The sequence below is a fragment of the Kogia breviceps genome, chromosome X (genome assembly GCF_026419965.1).
Source record: "Kogia breviceps isolate mKogBre1 chromosome X, mKogBre1 haplotype 1, whole genome shotgun sequence".
NCBI classification, from domain to species: Eukaryota; Metazoa; Chordata; class Mammalia; order Artiodactyla; family Physeteridae; genus Kogia; species Kogia breviceps.
In genome coordinates, this window is record NC_081330.1 from 113,918,284 (window position 1) to 113,939,443 (window position 21,160).

Genomic DNA, 21,160 nt, shown 5'->3' on the forward strand with positions numbered 1-21,160 from the left:
TTGTATGTTGCCATCTGCTCCTGTCATTAATAATCTTAACAGCTCTTCCATGTATGTGAATACCTAAGTGAAAAAAAAAAAAAACCTAGCCTATTTACCAAATCTTTATTTGCATAATATGAAAATTGTTTTTTTTGAGATGAGACTTGTCAGAGGCAATATGCAAAGCACATTAAGGGCTTGAGCAAGTCAGACATTTATGGAAATATTTTCCTGCAGGAATTGGCTTTCTGTAACAGTTCTTAATCAAGGGTAACCCTAGGAGGGAGACAGAGTCAAGTGCTGATTCCTGTCCATGTACTTAAATCATTTGTTATGTGCATCATCTACAGTACCAAGCAGATACTAGCAGACGACGTCTACAGTTTGAAAAGGCTCTCTGATTGCAAACCACATTGACTGTACTTTGACAAAGATCAATCACACTGCACTGAAGTTTAGGGCTTACCTAATTTTTTTTTTTTATTGTAATAACAAAAAGCAATATTTAATTAATTAAAAAGAACAGTCGTATTGAGATGAATGATGCCTTTTGGTAAACAGACAACACCATAGTAACTGTAAAGAATTTGGATAGAGGCTTTGACTCTGACTTTTTTTTTTTTAAGCAGGGAGAAGGGATGAGACCCCTCCTTTGTTCCGACTGGAATTAAGTGCTTTAAAAACAAAAAAAAAAACCCACACAAAACCAAAACCCTCTTCTGTTCTACCCTTTCTCCCTATTTCTAACTGTTAGAGGCATGGTACTCTCAAAAGAAACTGGTCAGCGGTTTAAAACTGTTCCAGAAGACCTAGAGGTTCCTGAGAGGTATCTCATGGAACAGGGAGAAGACAAGAGGTGGGTTCTAGGCCCCTTCCACTCAAAAAACAAAAAAAGAAAAGAAAAGAAAAAAGGACCTGGTTAGATAATCTGTGTTTTCTTCATAAGGTATCTTTTTAGGACATCTCACCTTTCTCCATAACCATGCATTTCGTATTTTTTTTCAAGTAATTATTTGAACAGGCTAGCAAAAAATGCATTTACTCTCTTTTGGTAGAATAATATTCAGAATGGAAACCGCTGCAAAAAGAATGATAAAGGACTACTGCTGGATATACAAGCAAACTGGAAGACACTTTCATTCAAGTTAATTTCAGATTGAAACAGCAGCTACTGTTATATACCTGTCTCACCAAAGTAATTTCACTCAACCAAAACACTAGTCTCAAATGCTTTATAAAAATTTTAATAAAATGTACAACCAAAACACTAGTCTCGAATGTTTTATAAAAATTTTAATAAAATGTCATACCTCTGACTAATGTTTTTAAATGCTGCAAAACCAGCCAAGACTAAACCCTCTCTTTACAGCATCAATTATTTGGAAGAGCACTCAATAAGACACCATGGAGAGATGGATTTTACTATGGGCTCGGAATTGGTGTAAGTCTTATTTATTATGACAGTTTTACCTGACAGATGACATACGACACAGTATCTCCAGCTTTCACCTTTCTGCCTCCTTGAGAATTTATCCAGAGGGCAACATGTACATGAGGTAGGCTTTTTTTATCAGGATAATCCTGGGGATCCTTTGTCAACGCCTAAAAGAGAAAAAGAGGGAACAAAAAGCCCCAAACTTTAAAATACAACCTTTCTCACACGGATATACACTAAACATATCTCTGCTAGAATCACACCAGCCACGTAAACATAAAAATGACAGAAGCTGTATGCAGAAAACACTGCCACAGGATCTTCAGACGTTCTATCCTCAAGGCTCCTCTCTCCTTCATTTAGTAACTAATATGACCAGATATAACCGTGAAAAAAAAAGAAACATGAGTTTCTGGGCCATGGCACAGAATACCTGGATATAAAGATTAAGACTGTGAATTCAGTCTTCTGTGCAGCCTTAGAGTTCCTCCTAATGTCTGCAATTCTCTCACTGAATTAACTGATTAGTTAAGACGGATGGATAACGGTTACTCTGACTTAATGATCTGTTTCTCAAAGGCTTCTCGAGCCTAAATAAATCCCTAAGGCACCAGAAATCACTGGATTTACTCACACTGTCAATTTAAGCTCTCCAAAGGCAGAGTGACTGAGTTTTTAACAGAAAGTAAGCCCCACGAGAGAAGGAACACGTCAGCCTTGCCCACAGCTGCATTCAGGGGGCTCAGAACGATTCTTGGTGTGTAGTAGCAACCAAACGTTTGCAGAAGAAATTATTTCCCTCACTCTGCAATAATTCACTAAGTTCAAGCACTGTAAAGTACTGCAAGATGAATAAGATAGTCACTGGTCCTAAGTCACCTGCCATTAGCAGATGATTCCCCATTCCACAAAAAAAACTCTCTAAAATAAGCTACATGTGCCAGAAGGGAGTGGTAGACTAAGTGTTATGGAGAATTTAGAGAGGCAAAGATTGCTACCATCTGAGAGCAGAAATCATGGAAGAAAAAAACGAACTGGCACATGAAGGAAAAAATAGATTTTAAGAAAAAATGACGGGGCAAGAACATTCAAGCAGAGGGACAAGGCAAAAGTTAAAAGCAGGAGGTGAGAAAAAAAATGCAGTCTATTGGACTGGAACTTAATATGCACAAAGGGAAGGGGTGGGTTTCAAAAGACAAGAGGAAGGACCGGGAATAGGGTGTGCTCCATGTCTAGATCACCTAAGTGTGGTCTGCAGACCCCTGGGGGTTAGCGACACCCTTTCAGGGGGTGGAGAAGTCAAAGCTATTTTCCTAATAATACTATGTGCACTGGGGATACGGAAACAAAGGTCAGTAAAGGTGCTGATGCCTTATAAACATGAACCTGGGCAGCAGCACCAAACTGCACTAATACTCATTGTATTCGTCACCATGACACGCTCACAGTTTAAGTTCTTGACCCTTGAGTAGAAAGCTAATATTTTGTGTGACAAAATGGGAAGTATGCACAAGGCACATCTACAGTATACTCGAGAACGAAGGATGCTCGAGGAAATGCATCTGTGCAACTATTTGAGTTGCAAGCTAAACTAGCTGCCTTTCTCTACCCAACTTTTATTTGAAAGGATGGCAGGCCAACTACTGTTATTCTAACTTGAGTACTTGGCAGACAATCACTCAAAAAGAAACAAGCGAGCCTGCCACTTCAAGGAAAACACCTGACAGTATATATTGCCTATGATAATATTGAAGCGATCAAGCACAAATCAGAATTTTGGAAATTCTGTTTCCACTCCTGTGAGCTTGACAGCTTTCCAATACTTAAAGACTCTTCTGATGAGTAGGAATATTTTAAAATGTGGTTTTTGTTAATATACAATGAAATGTATCAATATTTTGGAAGATCTGTAAAACTCAGGGAACCAAAATTTAATAAATTACAAGGGTGTAACATCACACATGGGTAAAAGATCCATTCAAAGCACCGCACAGATGAAAAGATTTTAATGTAAGAGTATGAAAAGTTCATTGATATGGTTTCCTATTTCCACAATACAAACAACCTTGAAGACAATACCACTTATAGAGTACTGGGGTAGAATCAAAGAAGAATACACACAACTATCTTTAAAAATTACTGAAATACTTCTCCTTTCTCCAACTACATATTTGTGTGAAACTTGCCTTTCTTCCTATGCTTCAACCAACACCACACATCACAACAGATTGGATGCACAAGCAGATATAAGAACGCGGATATCTTCTACTAAACTAGACGTTAACAAGGTTTCCAAAATTGCAAAATAACACCATTCCTCTGGCTAATTTTTCTTTGTTTTGAAATATATAGTTATTTTTCATGAAAAAATTTTATTTTTGTGGGACTTCCCTGGTGGCACAGTGGTTAAGAATCCGCCTGCCAATGCAAGGGACATGGGTTCGAGCCCTGGTCCGGGAAGATCCCAAATGCCGCAGAACAACCAAGTCCGTGCGCCACAACTACTTCCCACAAGCCACAACTGCTGAGCCCGCGTGCCAAAACTACTGAAGCCTGTGCGCCTAGAGCCCGCGAGCCACAACTACTGAGCCCACGAACCACAACTACTGAAGCCCGCGCGCCTAGAGCCCGCGCTCCGCGACGAGAAGCCACCACAATGAGAGGCCCAAGCACCGCAACAAAGAGTAGCCCCCACTCGCTGCAACTAGAGAAAGCTCACGCGCAACAATGAAGACCCAACACAGCCAAAAATAAATTCATTAATTTAAAAATTTTTTTATTTTTGTAAGCATATAATGGGCTTACTGATATTTTTAAATAAACTAATAAATGCTTTTAAAACTTCTCAGTTTTAATTTCTAACAGTAAATATCAACATAAGCTACATAAACAAAAGCTCTTGCCATCCCCAACTATTTTAAGAGTGTGAAAATGTCCTGAGATCAGGAAATTTGAGAACTACTGTAGTAGAATAAAGCAGGTCTTCAAACATGGCTGCACATCCCCCCTGCTCTGTACACTTTCTAAATCATACACTCAGTGTAGAAGAGTGCCTAGAAGCCTCTCTAAGTATTTAAATCTTCTCAAACCTGCATTATGCGAAGTCTTGATTGACTTGGACGGTTAATACTACATAGAAATTTTAATCAATATAACTCTACTTAAGAAAACCGTTATCGTCTTCAATTGACTATACTTCAGTGCAATGTTAAGAAATTCTGAATTTCATCTGACATACTTTCCAATTATTAGATTGGGACTATTTGGGGATTTTACAGCCTAGTTTCAGAAGGCTTGATTTTTCAAAAAATGCTTCCTGGTGGTTTAGGCTCAAGTTAGCCAGGGCTATACAAATCAGCTGTGAAGTATTTTGTGTTACTTTATGAAACATATTTAAGCTAAAATTGCGGCAGTTCAGAAAAATCACACACAGTGTTTTTCAGTTGCTTTTGGCAACAAGGGCTTAAATCTCCACAAAGGTAAATCTCACCACTTCACCCCTCCACCCTATGCTAACCTCCCATTTTCAAGCCCACCAATACCCACAAATCAATCTAATCTAATCTAACCTAATCTATATCTTATCATAAAACCATCCACAACTAGTCACATAAATGGACTCTTCTATTCCACTCTCCTTTGCAAGTGACAAAATGTAAATACTGATTTACTCACAAGTTTTAAACAGTACAGGTATTCAGACAAATGTTAATTAAGACAGTCACACCCTTGATATATAAAAAGCTTAATGTAAACTGACACAGGAATAACTATGATATAGAGAGCCCTTTCATCAGAATTGACTCTACTTTCATCGACACTGAAGAAATTCTTCTTCTTTACTTAAAAAAGTATAAGAGCACGTGACAGTAAATATCTTTGCTAGACCATTAACATCTTGAAAATACCAACCAAGTTTTGCTTATTCTACTTTATATCCCAGAATCTAGCACTGTGCACATAAGTACTCCATGTTTGATGAATGGATGATTAAACAGGCAAAGGAATTCTTTTAATGCTCACTGAACAAAGATTATTTGCCAGCTACTATGCCAAGTGAAATGGAGAATACAAAGACAGTCGGTTTCAATTCTGCCACATGAAAATATATGCACATCCCGAATCACACTAATTATTAACTAGTATTGTTAGTAATAATAAATGTCACTTTAAGTTGATAACTATCGAAGTTGAGTGATGGCTACATGGGGGTTCATGATGCTCTTTCTCTTTACTTTTCTTTAAGTTTTTTAAAAAAATTTATTTATTTTTTTATTTTTGGCTGTGTTGGGTCTTCACTGCTGTGCGCGGGCTTTCTCTAGTTGCAACAAGCGGGGGCTACTCTTCGTCGTGGTGTGCAGGCTTCTCGTTGTGGTTGCTTCTCTTGTTGCGGAGCACGGGCTCTAGGTGCATGGGCTTCAGCAGTTGTGGCACGTGGGCTCAGCAGTTGCGGCTCGCGGGCTCAGCTGCTCCTCAGCATGTGGGATCTTCCCAGACCAGGGATCAAACCTGTGTCCCATGCATCGGCAGGAGGATCCTTCACCACTGCACCACCAGGGAAATCCCTTGTATAAGTTTTAAATTTTCGATAATAAAAACTTCAAAATAGCAAGACTGCACAATGTTCCTGAGAACTCAGAGATGGTCAGTGTGTCCATACGGCTAGGTTTCTCTGCACACTAGTAACGCTGTGCCATCACCCACAGGAGGAGATGACCGGCTGGGCCCACTACCCTAGAGGACACGTGCTCAGTGTTCTTTTGCCAATAATGTGGTCCTGTTTGGACTCAGCCTTCCAAATTCATGCCTGGAACCCCGTGCAACAGAGGACTCACATTTCTAAGAAGGTAGACAGTGTCAGGGATTCAATCTGCAGAACTGATGCAAAAATCGATCAAAGCAAGACTGAAATAGTAATTCTTACTGATGCAAATTTTTGAGAAAGAGACAAAACAAAATCTGAAAGGAAATCACTTTCCAATGTCCCAAGTGATTCCACGCCAACAGGCATGCAGTGCATCACGTAAAGTGAAGAGCTAGTGTCAAGGCACATGTCCTCTTATATTACTTATTTCTACTTATTTGTGCTTTTCAGGTATAAATGAATGCCGTCTTTTGTGACATTAAAAACATCACGGTTAAGGAGTAGGAAACAAATGACTTAACTAAGAATAAATACAAATCGTAAGAATAACTCACAGAAAATATTCATTCTCTCCAGGAATCAAAGAAATGCAAATTAAATCCAGCGGTAAAATACTGTTTCGTATCCATTTATGGTAGCAATGTTTTATTTAAATATCACCGATGATATTATCACCAATGAAATGTCACTTGTATAGTACAAGGAAATCTGTGGTGAAACTGGTGCACACATTTTGTTATTATCAATTAGTATCACTCTTTTACAAAGCAGTTTGACAAGAGCCACACAGATACTCAAATCTTTTGACTCAAATATTTTACTTCAAGGAATCTAAAAGAAAGTAATTCATCCAAAAGCAAAAAGACAAATGGGGACTTCCCTGGTGGCACAGTGGTTAACAACCTGCCTGCCAATGCAGGGGACACGGGGTCGAGCCCTGCTCCGGGAGGATCCCACGTGCCACGGAGCAACTAAGCCCGTGCACAACTACTGAGCCTGCGCTCTAGAGCCCACGAGCCACAATTACTCAGCCTGTGAGCCACAACTACTGAAGCCCGCACACCTAGAGCCCACGCTCCGCAACAAGAGAAGCTACCACAATGAGAAGTCCGCGCACCGCAATGAAGAGTAGCCCCCGCTCGCCACAACTAGAGAAAGCCTGCACACAGCAACGAAGACCCAACACAGCCAAAAGTAAATAAATAAATAAATGTATTTTTAAAAGATCATATAGTAATTTTTAAAAAAGACATATGAACAAGGTGTTCAATACAGTTATTAACAATAGCAAAAATAAATAATGTAATAATCAAGCAAAAATTTTAATTAAAGATGTAGCAGTGAAATATAAGATTAACATAATGATTTTTAAGGTTAATACAGAAATGTGGGAAAATCTGTATATGTTAAGTGAAAACGAATCTCAAAATAATATACACTGTAATTGCTACCATGTAAAACTGTTTTGAAGAGTAAGGTAATGTGCAAAAATGACTAACATTACTTTAGCACAGGGGTATTAAGAACAAGTTTTAATTCTAAAACTTCCATTTAATGCCATCATTAGATTCTGTTTCATTAAAATTCTTTTTAGTATGAGTTTTGACAACAAAATTTATGTATCACAAAACGGGTAAAATGGTATCTGCAAAATTACCTCCGGAATATGTAAGGATACTCTGTTTAAATGGAAAAAAAGAAATCTATAACCTAACATCTTGTACTACACAGCACTTAGGGAAACCAAGATTTTCTTTTTCAAATCAGGTAAGAAAAAATATTCTCTATTTTCAACAACTAAGTCTATCCATAAAGAGAAGCTATATATATAGTTTTTTTTAAAAAAAAGCACAAGTGCTTTGAAAATACAGAAAGTGCTGGCACCACCTTAATTCTAAATAACAACGTCTAAAAACGCCTTCTGATTATAAGTACCCCTAAGGATCACCTTCTGTAAAGTTACACAAACACACGCTCTCTCTGTCTAAGCTTACAGGCCTGCCCCCCAAACAACTGTAACTCAGGACGACTATGAAGAAGGCGATACTCCCAAGTCCCTGAAACATCAACTACATCACTCCATAGAACCTCTGGACACGTGGCTTCCGAGAGGAACGGAGAGAGAAGGCCCCAACTGCAGACAGGGTAGTGTCAGTGGCTGGGCGAGGAAGAGTGGGTATGCTAACGCGCAGTCTGTGAGATAGTCGTTAAGCAGCTTTCATCACTAGCTGGAATTTATTTCAATTCCAAGGATGAGGTGGTTTTTCAACTATCTGAAGGAGGAGAAAAACAGATGGCAGCAGCTGCATTCAGCAATAAATGCTACATTTACCTTGTTAATTTCAAACTGGCTCACTGGGACACTGCCATTTAGCACATTTTCTCCAATTTCTATTAACCTCTTCTGAATGTTTTCCACTATAGTGTCCCGGCTTTGATCCGAAAGAATCTGGCCAATGACAAAGCTGCAAAAAAAGAGAGGGATTGATTTTTTAGTATCATACTTTATTAATAAAGGAGAGAAAGGAAGATAAATGCCATTAGACTAACATGTGGACAAGAGCCATACTAAAAGCTAACATGACAGTTAATGTCCAAAAGCCCATTACTATTTGTTTTCTAACATTAACTCTGTCAAAGGTTTATCAACCTTGGAACATCAGGTTTGCCCTTAAACACACAGACCAGCCCCCCACCCCACCGCTTTTTTTTTTTTAACGTGGCAGCTAAGGCTTCCCATTGCGTGTGTACAGAGAGCGGTATGAGTTCCATCGTATTTTTATGCAATTACAAAAATTCACAAGCAGTTGTGTTCTACTCTCATAAAGCACCAAGATATTATCTCTGCCTGAGAAGACTACAAGCTAGGAAAGTAGGAATATAAAGTTCTTTATGCAAATTTTTTAAAACTCAAAGATTCCCAAGTTTTCTTTCTTCAGCTTTATTATATTTTTCAGTGTTCTCTAACCATATTGCTATGCCACAAAAGCTTCATGTTATTCTATCAGACCCCCAAAAAAAGAGAAAAAAAGAAAAGGAGTAAGGAAGCCAATATTTTATCCATTTCTGAGAAAATGCAGAGCGAGGGTTTGACAGCTGCATTATAATTTGTCAGAAAAAGAACCCTGACAAAAACATTTGTATAGCTTTAATTACTAATACATTTCTAACTCAGAGAAATTTACTTCTATTATGATGCATCTTTTCTTAGAAAACACAAAGCTGAAGAGAATACTCTAATCGACAGTCTATACAAAGTAGTTTCATCTTTGAGTACATTTGGGGGCAATGAAGCATTTCAAAAACTGTATTTCATAAAAGGCTAACAGTGACCCATACTCAGATGATCAACTTTGCCTAATCAAGAGTAGTTTTGCAGAAGCAACAAATGCTCAATCTCCCAACTTGAAAGCAAGAGGAAGACTGGAATACAAGTAAAAAATGCTGACATTCAGCACTACTAAAATTAATTTTAAATTTCACTTTAAAGAAAAAAGTCCTTCTATTTTCACAACTGTTCAGGTTCACAAAAACGAATTATCTGGAAAGATGGTATATAAACTACCTAAGGATTCGTCTTTTTAAAATGGGTGCTTTCTAAATTAATGTGACCCTAAAAACAAACAAATAGGTCTTATTATCACAACCTTCAGTCCCAGATGTAAAACTAAGGGGTTGGTCATGACATTTATTATTTCTGAGGTACATACAGTATTTGAGAACTAGCTCTTAAATTCACCTGAGATTAGTAAGAAGCTTTACACACAAATGATATGGGTGGGAACAAAGTCTCACACCATGGCCCACTTTGAATCCCAGAACATTTTAAGCCACAACATAGGGACACCTTAACAGTTACGGCCCTAAGGAGGCACTAGGAACATTCAGGAGCACAACACACTGCACATCCTAAAAGAAACAGTAAAGCAAAGCAAAACAAAAACAAGCCAACACTGATGAACCCAACTCTGTAAGCATCTAAAATGTGAAGGCTTACCCTCACCATGAGTTAAAACTCATAAGATGCATCTTACAGCAAGCTTTTTTTTTTTTTTTTGGCCGTACGCGGCACCTCTCACTGTTGAGGCCCCTCCCGTTGTGGAGCACAGGCTCGGGACGCGCAGGCTCACGGGCCCAGCCGCTCCGCGGCACGTGGGATCTTTCCAGACCGGGGCACGAACCCGCGTCCCCTGCATCGGCAGGTGGACGCTCAACCACTGCGCCACCAGGGAAGCCCCAGCAAGCATTTCTTACTGAGCGAGTTTGGTTCTTTTGGGGTTTTTTTGTGGGTTTTTTTGTTGTTGTTTGTTTGTTTTTTTGCGGTACGCGGGCCTCTCCCGTTGCGGAGCACAGGCTCCGGATGCGCAGGCTCAGCGGCCACGGCTCACGGGCCCAGCCGCTCCGCGGCATGTGGGATCTTCCCGGACCTGGGCACGAACCCGTGTCCCCTGCATCGGCAGGCGGACTCTCAACCACTGTGCCACCAGGGAAGCCCAGCTTTCTCTAAGTTTTAACCCATCTGTAAAATTCCACTCCAAATCAGTAAGAACTGTTAATATGCAATGATAACAATAACAAAAAATAAGTCATGTCCTTGTCCTTGGCAGAATCAAAGTGTTCTCCACACCGTTAATGCTTCGGTTTTTTTGAAAACAAACAACAAAAGCAAAAATGAAAACTGAACTCACTTTCCAGTGTCTTTAGCAAGATCACACCAATCTCTTCTAACTATATCTAATCCTTTCACCTCCTGTTTGGTGATGTAATTCCCATCCAATGTTGGCTCAACAACCAGAGCAGCGTACTTCTTTTTCTTCAGCAGTAGCAGGGACTTGAAAATACCATCAATGTCTATTTCAAGTAGTTTATACAACTTATTCACTTCACTTTTCACCTGTGAAAATTTCAACCATTAATGCTAGCTTCTCAAACATCTAATAGGGAGAAGATGAACATGCTACAAATTCCCAAGAGTTCATCTAAACAAAACTAGAAGTCACATAAGACTAGAAGGCATTTATTCAGGTTATATAGAACACGATGTTATGTTTGGTATGATGCAAGAACTTTGAAAAAGCACAGGGACAAAAACAGATACAAAGATAAACAAAGAGACAATAATATAACTATATCATCCCACACAACCAAAAGACAAAATTGGCAGTGTCAGCCCAAGGAAATTTATGAAGATTATGAAATACTCTTTTTGGAATCTAAAAATTAAATGCATAAGTACTTACCTTCAAACTACTGAATCAGAGATTAGATAGTCCAAAAACTAGATACATGGCCAGTAAAACTATGACTATTAAAATAATGTCTAAGATCTCCCTGTACCTCCCATAGAACCTTGACTTTAAGCAAATAACTACCTGCTGAACAAATAAATGAAACAGCCACCTGCTCTTTATTGATAGGGTCATGGCACAGACCATCACCTCTAGGGAAAATGCACAACTTTTCAAGGTCCAATGAGTACAATATGTCAAGCTTGCTCTTAAGTAAAGACTACAGTTCAAATTTCAAGCATTTTAGGGAGGAAAGGCAGGAAGCTGTTAGCTTGTAAGATGGTACCTTAGTTTTAGTTTATTGGGACAATATCTTAACATAACAAGTGCTCAAAAAGCACTTGCTAATTGGGAACTGTAATTAGGAGGCTACAAATGATTACTTGTAAATGTCCCTTTGACTTTTCGAATATATTTTAAGTACTCCTGTAAAAATTATAGATATATGTATATATGTTGGTAGGTACTTATCCATATCTATCACTGTATAAAATGTATCTCAATACTACTAGAGACATAATTTTCCTTATGAATGACAATGTGATAGGTACTAATGTGGTCACATCTTAAACTTACTAAATAGACTGTTTTCAAAGGTGTAACATATCCATCACTTAAGGAAAAACCAATTTCCTTTGAATTTTGCCCTCAAAACAAACAACTGGAGTAGAGGTTAAGAAATACAACAGAGGATGAAGAATCGAAGGCACTAAGTTTATTATTATTTTCAGAAGGACACAGATGTACAGAAACTGGAATTTATGAAGTTCCATGTTAGAAACAGAATTCACAAAAGCAGGTTAAAACAGATAATTTTATAAAATTATCTCACCTTGTTTCCCAATTTAAACACTTCTTCCAAACTGGTGCTATTGGTGTTGATCATAATTGAATCCGTATCTCCATAAATAACTTCAAGATTCATCTAATGAAAAGCAAACATTATAAAAGTTAACAACAAAAACACTGTGACCAACATGCACCCAGTGAAACTCAAGACTTTCCATATTATAGAAACTACAGGTTCTGGATAATTTTTCAAGAGTTTACGTTTCTTCTTGACCACATTGTCACTGCACAATCAAAGACTAAGCCCCAATAAACCAGAAAGGCAAGCACTGCCACATTAAGAAAATCTCCCTAATTTTCTTACAACAGAGAGTGGAGTGGCAGGGGAAGTATCTAGTTTCAAAAAGATAAGAGACTATGAAAGGGGGGGTCTATATATACCCACCGTCCCACATGCTTAGTGGTCGTGGCAATTTATGAAGCAGAAACAAAATGGGTTATTTCAATTCAGGGGCACAAATCCATATTAAATTCTTAACAGTTTCAAACAGTATTTACTAGAATATGAAGTGTCAAAAAAATCGATCATAACAAACAACACTAGAGCACATACATAAAGCACATAAAGGCCTGGAAGTAAGCTCTAATTAGCACTGTTACTAATTTGCTAGAAACACTCACATATAGGCTTCAAGCAGCGGCTAGATCGTATCAGTGTTAGTAAAAGAAAAAGGCTATAATCCATTAGGAGGGATTATAAACATAAACTAGGCATCCTAAGAAGCCATTTCCAGTCTGGGTTACAATTTTCCTTGAATACAAAAACGTCACCAGGTATGATATCTAAGAATCACTGCATGATGAAAATGCTCAGCATTACCTTCTGTACCATCTCTTTCGTATGCATCAAAATCTAAATGAAATAAAAAAGTCAAGATTAATGCATTATATAATTACAAAAACCTAAATATATGCTGACAGAGATAGGTAAGCCAATGATTTGTCATTCCCATATATTTTTAAAGCTCTTGATGGTTTTCGAACTATAACCCTCAAAACAACATCATCAATGTAATCTAAAAATCAGTTTGCCTCTACACTGAATCTCAGGCAGAGATACGTGAGCAGATTTGCTGTAAAGATCTATTTAAGATCTATGTAAGCAGATCTACGTAAAGATCTATCTTTAATAAATATGAATAAAATGTCCTATTATAATATGGCATAAAGGCAAACTATTCTTGCTATCAATATTTAAGTAGAACTACATGGCTTAAAAAAAAGCTTGACCAAGCATTTCAAATCTAGCAATTCTTAGGGTATTCAGGATCTTAATTTAAAAAGTTAGGGGCTTCCCTGGTGGCGCAGTGGTTGAGAGTCCGCCTGCCGATGCAGGGGACGCGGGTTCGTGCCCCGGTCCGGGAGGATCCCACATGCCGCGGAGCGGCTGGGCCGGTGAGCTGTGGCCGCTGAGCCTGCACGTCCGGAGCCTGTGCTCCGCAACGGGAGAGGCCACAACGGTGAGCGGCCCGCGTACCACAAAAAATAAAAAAGTTAAAAAAATATATGTAGATCTTTACTATATACCCCTGGAGCTAGTACAGTGCCCAGTGCAAAGGTGGGGCTCAATAAACATTCAGTAAATAAAGACAAACATATATAGTAGATAGTATCTGTAGGTAGGTCTGTCCCCAGGCCTATGCAGGTGTAAGACTAGAGGCATACAGTTTATAATGTAGTTGTAAATAAAAACAGACATAAATTATCTTGGACTAAATCAGAAGTAAAACATATTTTACAAATGAAGGCCTCTTCAAAGGAGTAATACAACATCCTCAGCACTCAGTATACGTGTGTATGTGTAACATATATGGGCAAGATGCTCTGCGATGAGCATCTCACGCATTTCTTCATTTCATTCTCTAAGGGCCCCAAGACAGCCACTATTAATACCGTTATTTGTTAGATGCAAAAAACAAAGGGAAGAGAATTAATTTCTCCTAGTAAGTGACAGAGCCAAGTTACGAACCCAGGCGCTCTGACTCCAGAGCGTGGGGCCTGAGTCACTGCATGCTATTGCTTCTAGACAAGCATCCATCTTTCAAAGCATCAAACTAAACCAGAAGTCACTCTTCCAATGACCCAGGTAGAAGATTTACTTCATTTATATTTCTTTTTCCTACCTCCAAGAGTCTTTCTTGTCAACTAAACTCAAACGTCATGGTGTTGTTTCTGTCCTTCTTGTCCTTTATATTACAGATCCCTGTAAATCCTGGCCTTAGAGTATCTTTTATATCTACCCCTTACGTTCCATTTCCATTGCCCCGCCTCCTCTGTAGTACTGTCTCCCAATGTTGAGCATGAGTTCAGTGTCATATGTTCTTGGGAAAGAAGACCTTCACCTGCCCTGGGGGTGGTGAATACTGATCAGGCTAACCAATGGTTTCAACAGTGGCTGTACAATGGAATCACCTGGGGATCTTTTAAAAAAATGCCAAGACCTGGCCCCAGCAATTTTTTTTAAGCAGCTCTCAAGATTAATCTTATGTGGCAGGCAGGGTTAAGGGCCACTGGACTAAGATAATCATGGTAATCCCATTCTACAAACAGGTTTTTTTTTAAGATTTTTTTTTTTTGATGTGGACCATTGTTTTAAAGTCTTTATTGAATTTGTTACAATATTGCTTCTGTTTTATGTTCTGGCCTTTTGGCCGCAAGGCATATGGGATCTTAGCTCCCCAAACAGGGATTGAACCTGCACCCCTGCACTGGAAGGCGGAGTCCCAACCACTGGACTGCCAGAGAAGGCCCTGGAAACAGTTTTTAGCTGACAGTTTGTCCCCTACCCAACTAGACCACAAGCTCCTGGAGGTCAGAGCACATGTTTGCGCTTCACATCCAACAGGCACTCGAAAAACTATTGGCTAGTTGAATGATAGGTCTCGCAGTAATCCCAATCACTCTTCTACTAGACACGAAAATCCAGTTAACTCATAAAAAAATTCACTCTCCTCCAATTCATCTTCATTTCTTAACATATAAATTACAGGGAAATGCACTGTGGGAGAATACCTGACAATTCCTTTGGGAAAGGGCCAATAATGAGATCAACCCAAGTCAAGTTAATCACAGTGAGGACAAAGCTACTTACCACGAGTTCTCTTCACCCTCTGCCCCTTCCACCTTGCTAGGCTTGGCTTTCCTCATCACAACGGACAACCCCACAAGGTAAGCATTCCCTGCTAAATATATCCCCTCAGGAGCAATCTGTCAACCTTTGACTCTAATTCCACATATGCACTAACGGATTTCTTCTGCTCGCCTTTTGCACTGTGAACCAAACCTACTATGTCATCCCTGAGTGCACCTCCAACATGAAGTGGCAACGTTCACCTTTCAGATCCACCACCCACCCTCCTGCTGTCCTCACAACCATTTCCACGCACAATCTGAGGGCTGCTACTAAAATGAGTTCCCCTTTGGTGGCAGAAACCTCTCAGGGGATGCTTTGCAAAAAATGAGAGAAAACTACGCAAACTATAAAGACTATACATACTGCAACTGCTTTTTTCACCTAATACTTTATTTTAGAGATTATTGCATAAGAGCTGCCTTATTCTTTTTCTAATGACTACATAGTATTCCATTGTATGACTCAAGCATGATTTAACTAGTGCTCTATTAATGAACGCAGGTGGTTCCTAATCCTTACCTTCATAAACACACTTTAATAAATAATCCTTACATACGTGTAATTTGCCAATCTGCCAGGAATGAGATAAACTCCTATAAGAGGGCTTATTGGATCAAAGGTTGTGTGTTTTTACATTTTGGATAAACATAGCCAAACAGGTCTCCACAGAGGTTGTATCAATTTCTGACAATACTTTTAACCACCATCTTTCCTGTGGGTTACCAAACTCTTATTATCTAGCAGAGGCCCTGGTACATGGTAGCTATTAATGAATATTTGTAGAATGCTGAATGAATAATCCTGAGGAGTAGGCGGTATTATAAACCCCATTTTATAGATGAGGAAAACTAGGCTTTACGATTTTGCCCAAAGTAACACAGCTAATCAACAGCTTGATCTGGAAGCTGGACCTTAGGTCTCATTTTCTTTTCATTGTGTCTAACTGCCTTGTTAAAAGGCCCATACCACATGAATGATCTGGAAGCCAACGATCAAAAACCTATACATTACAGATATTTTCCCCATTAAGGGAATGCATTAAAAAAAAAGCCACAGGTATCCTGAAAGGTCTATTGGACACAAGGTACAGTGATTACAAGGTAACCGTTCATAAGTTCACTTCAAAGTGACAAGCCTAATATTAAAGCTACCCATTCTGACAGAAAATCACTTTCTAAGTGCCAGCAGCTAGAACACAGGGCTATAAAGACTTGCTAAATTCATTAATAAGCCAGTCTGCAGTTATCTGATTTCACAGCAACACCTGCATATTTATCTACTCATTACCAATTGGATGATGGAATTTTTTCAAGCACATTTCAAAAATCTGCCAACTTCAAGTGTAAAAAAATAAACTTTGTGGTTAATTTTTCCCTTAACAAAGTACAGCTGTTGAGAATAATTGTTCAAGATCTTACCCTGTAATGTCAACTGCAGCAGAACAAAGAGTATTTAATTAGCAAATCTATCCAGTAATTCAACACCTATTATATAAAATGCCTTCGTGATTTTATTCAGGATAATTTGCTAAGAGGGTTATTACTGACATTCAGATGGAATTTAAAATTCCTACGCAAGTCGAGTCATAATAGCAGTAATGATCTCCCCAATCAGGAGATTCGGTGTCACACAAGGCTCTTGCAATGCAGCAGCCGATTTCCTGACTTCTTAATTCCTGGGCTCAGCTCAGCGAGAGCCCTTCATGCCGGTATTTCAGTCAGCAATACATCTTTAATGGGACTCTATTAAAATAACTAGAACAAAAATGACTTTTTTTTGGTTAAAAAGAATGACAGCACTGCCATCATATCAATCATTGCAGGCTTTGCAGAGCAGTGCCGCTGGGGGAAAAGAGGAGGGGGAAACAGGAAAGGAGTGGGGCTGGGGGTGGGGAGAGCAGTCATTAAAATAACACGAAAAGGTGTTTTAGCCCCAGTCTGAGCCTCTGAAGACTGGGGAAGGATGGTGGGGACTAAAAAGGAAATGTGAAGTGTATTTCAAAAAATTGCTTCCGAAAGAAAATAATGTGTTCAGGAACACACCCATGATGCGGTTTACTAAGAACAAAGCATGTTTGTCGCGCCAGGATTAACAACAGCAGCCACCTAAGACCAACTACGACTGAGGTGTGTGGTTACAGGTTCTCCTAACAAGGCCAGGGTCTTTATTTTTTGTTAGAACAGAATACTAGTGTCTTGCCATGCATGCATTCAAAGGTTATAAAATGATTTTAGATGGTATTACAGACTAAAACAGTGCCTTTTTTTTTTTTTTTTGGCTCTGTTGGGTCTTCATTGCTGTGCGCAGGCTTTCTCTAGTTGCAGCCAGCGGGGGCTACTCTTTGTTGCGGTACGCAGGCTTCTCACTGTGGTGTCTTCCCTTGTTGCAGAGCACGGGCTCTAGGCGCACAGGCTTCAGTAGCTGTGGCACGTGGGCTCAGTAGTTGTGGCTCGCGGGCTCTAGAGCACAGGCTTAGTAGCTGTGGGGCACGGGCTTACTTGCTCCGTGGCATGTGGGATCTTCCCCGACCGGGGATCGAACCCGTGTCCCCTGCATTGGCTGGCAAATTCTTAACCACTGTGCCACCAGGGAAGTCCCAAACAGTACTTATTAATACTAAATGAGAGAGAAAACACCAACTTCCCACAGTTAAAAAAAATAAAATTTCAAGCTCTTACTCCAAAAGCATACTTCTATTATAGTAGTTTGTACTAACAAGAAACCCACTTTGATATCTGATGCAGAAACTAAACAAAATGGGAATCTTCTAAGATAAGAAGATGCTGGGTTAAGGTCAAATTCGAAACAAATAACGCACGAACAGAATGACAAGTGAAATCTCAAATGGCTTTAGGATTTTTCTGTTACTGATGACATAAAATTAGAAATAAACTGGAAACTTTTTGTAATACATTAGCATAATAGGGGTAGCAAAATGAATGATTTTGAAGGATGGGGAAGAGAAAAGTAGAAGAAATATAAATATTATGATATTTGGTAATCCAACCATTATCTAAGCTTTCCCTATATCCAGTTTCAGCAGTTTCCAAGCAGGACTCGGTGTTACCCAGTTCTCCTGCTTGGCATACATCTTTTATTTCATCTTCATTATATTAGATTGCCTTTTTCCTATTTTCCTATTCTCTGTTATTCTTAGATGTGTGTCTTCTCTCTAAGATGTTCAGGGATCAAGGCCTATGGATTTAATAAGCACCCTACTTTCTGTATCCACCATTCCCATGACACTGGGCTCTCTTCCGCATTTAAACATTAGCTTTACCTTCTCTAAAACTGCGATAATACTACCACCTAGTTCCCAGAGCTAGGTGGTAATAAGAACTGTATGCTGAAAACATGCTGTACAAAGATAAAACGTTATACAAATATGAGTTAAAAAAGTTAAAAAGTCAGGGGTCTGAAATCTGAGCACTGGTTTAAAACTGCCAATTACTAGCTAAGTGATTTGCGAACAAGTTGGTTTCCCCCTCTAGGTCTTAGCATCCTCATTTATAAAATTAAGAGGTTGGGATTCCTCCCAGATCTAAAAATCTAGAATCCAAGTTTGACAAGTAGCAATATCTCTTCCTTATATCTGGCTGCTCTTTGTACCACATTCATTTCTTTAGTATTATGAGAAGGAGGCACTAATATATCCAACAAACATAACTATCATTATAAGACTATATTGGGCTTCCCTGGTGGCGCAGTGGTTGAGAGTCCGCCTGCTGATGCGGGGGACGCGGGTTCGTGCCCCGGTCTGGGAAGATCCCACATGCCGTGGAGCGGCTGGGCCCGTGAGCCACGGCCGCTGAGTCTGCGCGTCCGGAGCCTGTGCTCCGCAACGGGAGAGGCCCCAACAGTGAGGCCCGCATACCACAAAAAGAAAAAAAAAAAAAAAAAAAAAAAAAAAAAAGACTATATTGCCATATTGTAGGTTGCTTTTGAAGGCCACGTGGTCGTAAAATAACTAGAAATACGTAAGCTCTCACGAGTTGTCTGCATATAACTTTATGAACTTCATTTAAGTGGGTGGGCACATTTAGGGTATATAAAACATCTGACACCTTGTCTTGAGATCCCCCTGCTCCCCCACTCCGGGAGAATACATGCACATCTACACACACACACACACACACACACACACACACACACACACACAAACACACACACACACACACACACACCAGTGTTTCTCATCCTCAGCACTACTCACATTTAGGCTGGATAATTCTTTGTCATGGGAGGCTGGCCCTGGCCTCTACCTACTAGATGCCAGTAGCATGCACGCACACACATATGTGTGTGCAGACACACACATACACTCTTCAGTTGTGACCAAAATTTTCTCCAGATGTTGCCAAATGATTCCTGAGGAGCATAACTGCCCCTGGCTGAGAATCAGTAATATTATACTGATAACTCAACATTTTCTCTATCCAGGCCCATATTCAATTGTCTGTCCCACAAGCATTCAATCTAAATCCCAACCATCTCCTCCAAACCATCACCAGCTCCAAACATAATAAATGGCCCCTCCAACTAAAACATGAAGTTCCTTTATTTTGCAAGGAACTTCACACCACCAGAGAAGCCTCTCTGGCCTCCCCAGTCCAATGATACTAATGAGAATGTCAGTCCAATGTAGCCCCAAAATTATTCTGTGTAAACCACAGCATACAACTCTATTAGAAAAGGTAAGATTAAGAAACTATAAGCGAATTATAAGTAGAGATCATGTCTTTGCCACTAAATCTAACACAATGCCTGGCACGTAGCAGTAATTCAATGCGTATTTATTTCTTAGGCTCTAGTAAAAGGAGGCAAACCCAAGTGGTCCAGCGTAAGAAAAAAAGAAGCAAAGCCATGGATTGATAAATGCACCTCCACGACGACAGGACCCTAAAGCTGGTTACAGAAAGCGGCTATTAAATCCACACACAGCACACACTTAAATGCTAGCTCTTTCCACGCAAGAAATGAATAGTAAAGCAGTTTTAATTCCACCTTCAAATACAATGCATGTTAAATAAACAAATATTCACTCAAGAGAAATGAATTTATTTCTACCCCAGTGATAAAGGCCCGTTAATTATAAACTTGGCTGAAACAGTGTACCTCTCCCATACAACTCGTTTCCAAATAAACTGATTTTATTTTAAATCCTTAATTTACAACCTAACCTTCTGATAGCTCATGTGTAAGAAATATAAAACATGTTAATATAAAACACGTTGACTAAAGAAAGGTTTCCCCTCCCCAGCAGACACATTTAATGATATTTATGAGTATCTCTCAATTACTGCCCTAAAATCTGACAGGGCCCTAATTTTGATCTAAAAACTTAAAAAACCACAAACTACGACGCTGAATATGTGCAATGAAAAGTGAACTTCTCCCTTGTCTTCTAATTTCTTGCCCCCAAATACTTACTCATCTTGTAGATTTTTAGAAATCCACTTTACAGGGCTTCCCTGGTGGCGCAGTGGTTGAAAGCCCGCCTGCCGATGCCAGGGGACGCGGGTTTGTGCGCCGGTCCGGGAGGATCCCATGTGCCGCGGAGCGGCTGGGCCCGTGAGCCGTGGCCGCTGAGCCTACGCGTCCGGAGCCTGTGCTCCGCAACGGGAGAGGCCACAACAACGAGAGACCCGCGTACCACCAAAAAAAAAAAAAAAAAGAAAAAAGAAAAACAAACAAAACCTTCCTTTCACAACATTCTTATGCTCTATTCCTCCTCCACTCCAACTTCCAGCCTAGAAACTCACGTCTTATATGTTTCACTTGCATATAAGTGCATTATTGCCATATGTGGGATTATACCTGACACAGGA

General features: G+C 39.5%; 1 protein-coding gene across 2 annotated transcripts in view; it reads right to left on the minus strand.

Moving 5' to 3' along the window:
- Positions 1-21,160, minus strand: part of POLA1 (DNA polymerase alpha 1, catalytic subunit) — a 294,285-nt gene that overhangs the window by 163,857 nt on the left and 109,268 nt on the right. For both annotated transcript variants that reach the window (XM_059050625.2, XM_067022985.1), the window contains 5 exons: positions 13,020-13,052; positions 12,183-12,275; positions 10,751-10,956; positions 8,395-8,527; positions 1,453-1,584 (listed from right to left, as the gene is read on the minus strand). In XM_059050625.2, coding sequence (XP_058906608.1) covers positions 1,453-1,584; positions 8,395-8,527; positions 10,751-10,956; positions 12,183-12,275; positions 13,020-13,052 — 597 coding nt within the window. The remainder of the gene's footprint in view (positions 1-1,452; positions 1,585-8,394; positions 8,528-10,750; positions 10,957-12,182; positions 12,276-13,019; positions 13,053-21,160) is intronic.